Raw genomic sequence first — 2,890 nt, forward strand, 5'->3', positions numbered from 1 at the left:
TTTTATACCCCATGCATAGATTGATATACCGTAAAAGTAAATCAAAATGTTTTGTATGCATCAAATGTGTTAATATCAGTCAAGCTCAATGTCCACGTTTTAACTCAACTGTGAAAACTAAGTTGCTTTGCAATGTGGACAATTAACATGTAGCTTTACTTTTTAAATGTCAGTTTGGTGGTTGTGCTGTAAAGGTGCAATATAAGATGTGGCCAGAACTTTATTAAAAAAAAAAAAAAAATGACGCTATCAACCATGTGTGACGCAGCCACAGTGACGATGTCATGATCAAGACCTCATCTGTTGTCTTTCAGAGTTCTCTACTGAAATGCGCATGCGCACCAGCCAGCCCCGACGTGTCCTGTGTTGTGACTTTGTGACGCTAGAGGCTGTGTGAGTCGGTGGCGCGTCAGGTCTGCTCTCAGTCCCACGAAGAAGAACAACTTCCGGCAGCTCGAGGTTATCAACACAGAAACACAGGTATGGCTGAACCTCCTAAAAGACGATATTCATCTGCGTCCTGAANCTGAAGGACCGCTCCCGACAAGAAACCACGTTCAACGGCAAAGAAAAGAAACAACACGAGTAAATCTCGATGTGGCCTTCCACCGCTGGAGACGGCTCCTGAGAGGAAAGAGATGCGGTTTGATGCCGAGCTCGCAACTTTCCTTTTAGCCAGGTGAGTAGCTTCATGTTAGCTCTGAAGCTAAGAGTATAATCAGTGCAACGACTGACAAATATTTCAGGTGGTGATATTGAGGTTGTCGACAGACGTTTTAGCGGTGTACTAGGATTGTGTCTGTTGCTCTCGGCTGTTGTACACTTGGTGACGTCAGTAACTTTAGGCTCATTTTGTAACTGATGACTGTAACTTGAGATTGTATGGACCCAGTAGACCGAGTGAATACACGTCGATCGGTTCACCATGTTACCACTTTACATTACTGTTAGGAGATCAGCCATGACTGAAAGTGAACTAGGTCTTTACATTTCTCAGGAGACTTTAGCATCCCTCTGTATTTTTCAGGACCTGAGCCAGTACAGATGCAATATCCACCTGTCTCACCAACGGCAGAGTCAAGACACTGGCTAGGTGAGTAACATCTATCATTCTCTTTGAAAAGTAAGACTTGTCTATACCACTGATTAAATCAGACCCACAGTGTAAACATGTTCATACTGCTGATTCTTAATGAATATACGACTATTTATGTCCATATTTGTACTACTCAGTTTGTTGGTTATATAGTGTGTGTGTGTACATTGAATTCTTATCACACTTGGTTGTTTAATTTTCCTGCATTTACATTTCATGCTATTCATACAGTATTTATATTTGCATATTCATATCTATCCAGATTATTGCACACATGACTATAAAAAAACTTATATGATCTAAAGAAATTGTCCTATAACATGTTTGTGTGTCTCAGGACCAGAATTCCAGTCTAATCACCAATGATGGACTGGCACCTGCCTCATCAGTTATCAACCACATTACATCAACATCTTGAGGTATTATCCCTGCACATGACAGATATTGTCTATACTATGATCTTTTGCATATTCCCCTAATCAGTTCCTTTTGCGCTTCTCGCCCAGCAGGAGTTTTGTGATTCTAAAACACTTTTGTACATAGTTGTGTAGTATGGGATTTTTTTTTTTTTTAATTTACAAGGTAATTGATTAATTAAAATTTAATTCAAAAATTTCCTTATTACAGTATATGCTAAATAACCTTTTTAATTGGATGATTTGTGCATCTTTTATGTTCTGAAGTCCTTGCTTGAAAAACATTTCATAGTGAAAAGAGGAGCTGCTTGACATGATTTTTCTTTTCATAGGGTTGGCAGAATCCTCCTCAGGCTGGAACCATACCTTTGCAGCCCCCCGAAAGCAAGAAATGGTAAGTCATGCGCATGATTTAAACAACAAAATGTTACAATGAGTTAAAATGATTCTGTTAACATTTATATTAATGATGGATTTCACTCTAGTTTACAATGCAGGTCTGTAATATGTTTCAAATTACCCTCAATAATACACTGAACAATTTTTGCATTTGTAAAAAGAAAAACAAGACTTTGTTAATGAAACCAAACAAATGNAGAGGAGCTGCTTGACATGTTTTTTTCTTTTCATAGGGTTGGCAGAATCCTCCTCAGGCTGGAACCATACCTTTGCAGCCCCCTGAAAGCAAGAAATGGTAAGTCATGCGCATGATTTAAACAGCAAAATGTTACAATCAGTTAAAATGATTCTGTTAACATTTATATTTATGATGGATTTCACTCTAGTTTACAATGCAGGTCTGTTGTAATGTGTTTCAAATTACCCTCAATAATACACTGAACAGTTTTTGCATTTGTAAAAAGAAAAACAAGACTTTGTGAATGAAACCAAACAAATTTCCAGTGGTGAAGTAATGCAGATACAATGTGAAAGACAGTTTGTGTAAAAAATTTTGCACTCAAGTTCCCACACAGTGTGACACTGAAGTTACAAGTAGAATTTTGAGCCTATTTTAACGGTTTATATTTTGTGTAATTGCATTTCCACACAGTTAAACATTTAAGATGAGTTAAAATGATATTCTGGTTATTACATTTAAGTCGTCATATCAAATTCATCAGAAAACAATGTGGATGTGATTATTGATATTTGGCTTGAATATTACAATTAAAATACTTGTTTGGAAACTTGCTGTCTCTGATTTGTTGTTAAGGAACTTATTGTGATGTAGCGAGGAATTACTTGGTAACAACTCTTTATCAATTCACCAACCAAAGCTCTATAAATGGTAAACTACCAGTTAAACCACAACCAGGTAAGGTGTAACATAGCCTGTTTTATGCTGAGAAATGTGTGTTAGTTAGCAGATGGGTTTTTT

General features: G+C 37.2%; 1 protein-coding gene across 1 annotated transcript in view; it reads left to right on the top strand.

Moving 5' to 3' along the window:
• The first annotated feature begins 2,142 nt into the window (after positions 1-2,142).
• The window catches only part of lpcat4 (lysophosphatidylcholine acyltransferase 4), a 17,745-nt gene continuing 16,997 nt past the window's right edge, over positions 2,143-2,890 (top strand). Inside the window, exon 1 of the mRNA XM_022768173.1 lies at positions 2,143-2,206. Within this exon, the coding sequence (XP_022623894.1) occupies positions 2,204-2,206 (3 nt within the window). The 5' untranslated portion in view covers positions 2,143-2,203. The remainder of the gene's footprint in view (positions 2,207-2,890) is intronic.

The sequence above is a fragment of the Seriola dumerili genome, unplaced genomic scaffold, assembly GCF_002260705.1.
Source record: "Seriola dumerili isolate Sdu_G_001 unplaced genomic scaffold, Sdu_1.0 BDQW01001435.1, whole genome shotgun sequence".
Lineage (NCBI taxonomy): Eukaryota > Metazoa > Chordata > Actinopteri > Carangiformes > Carangidae > Seriola > Seriola dumerili.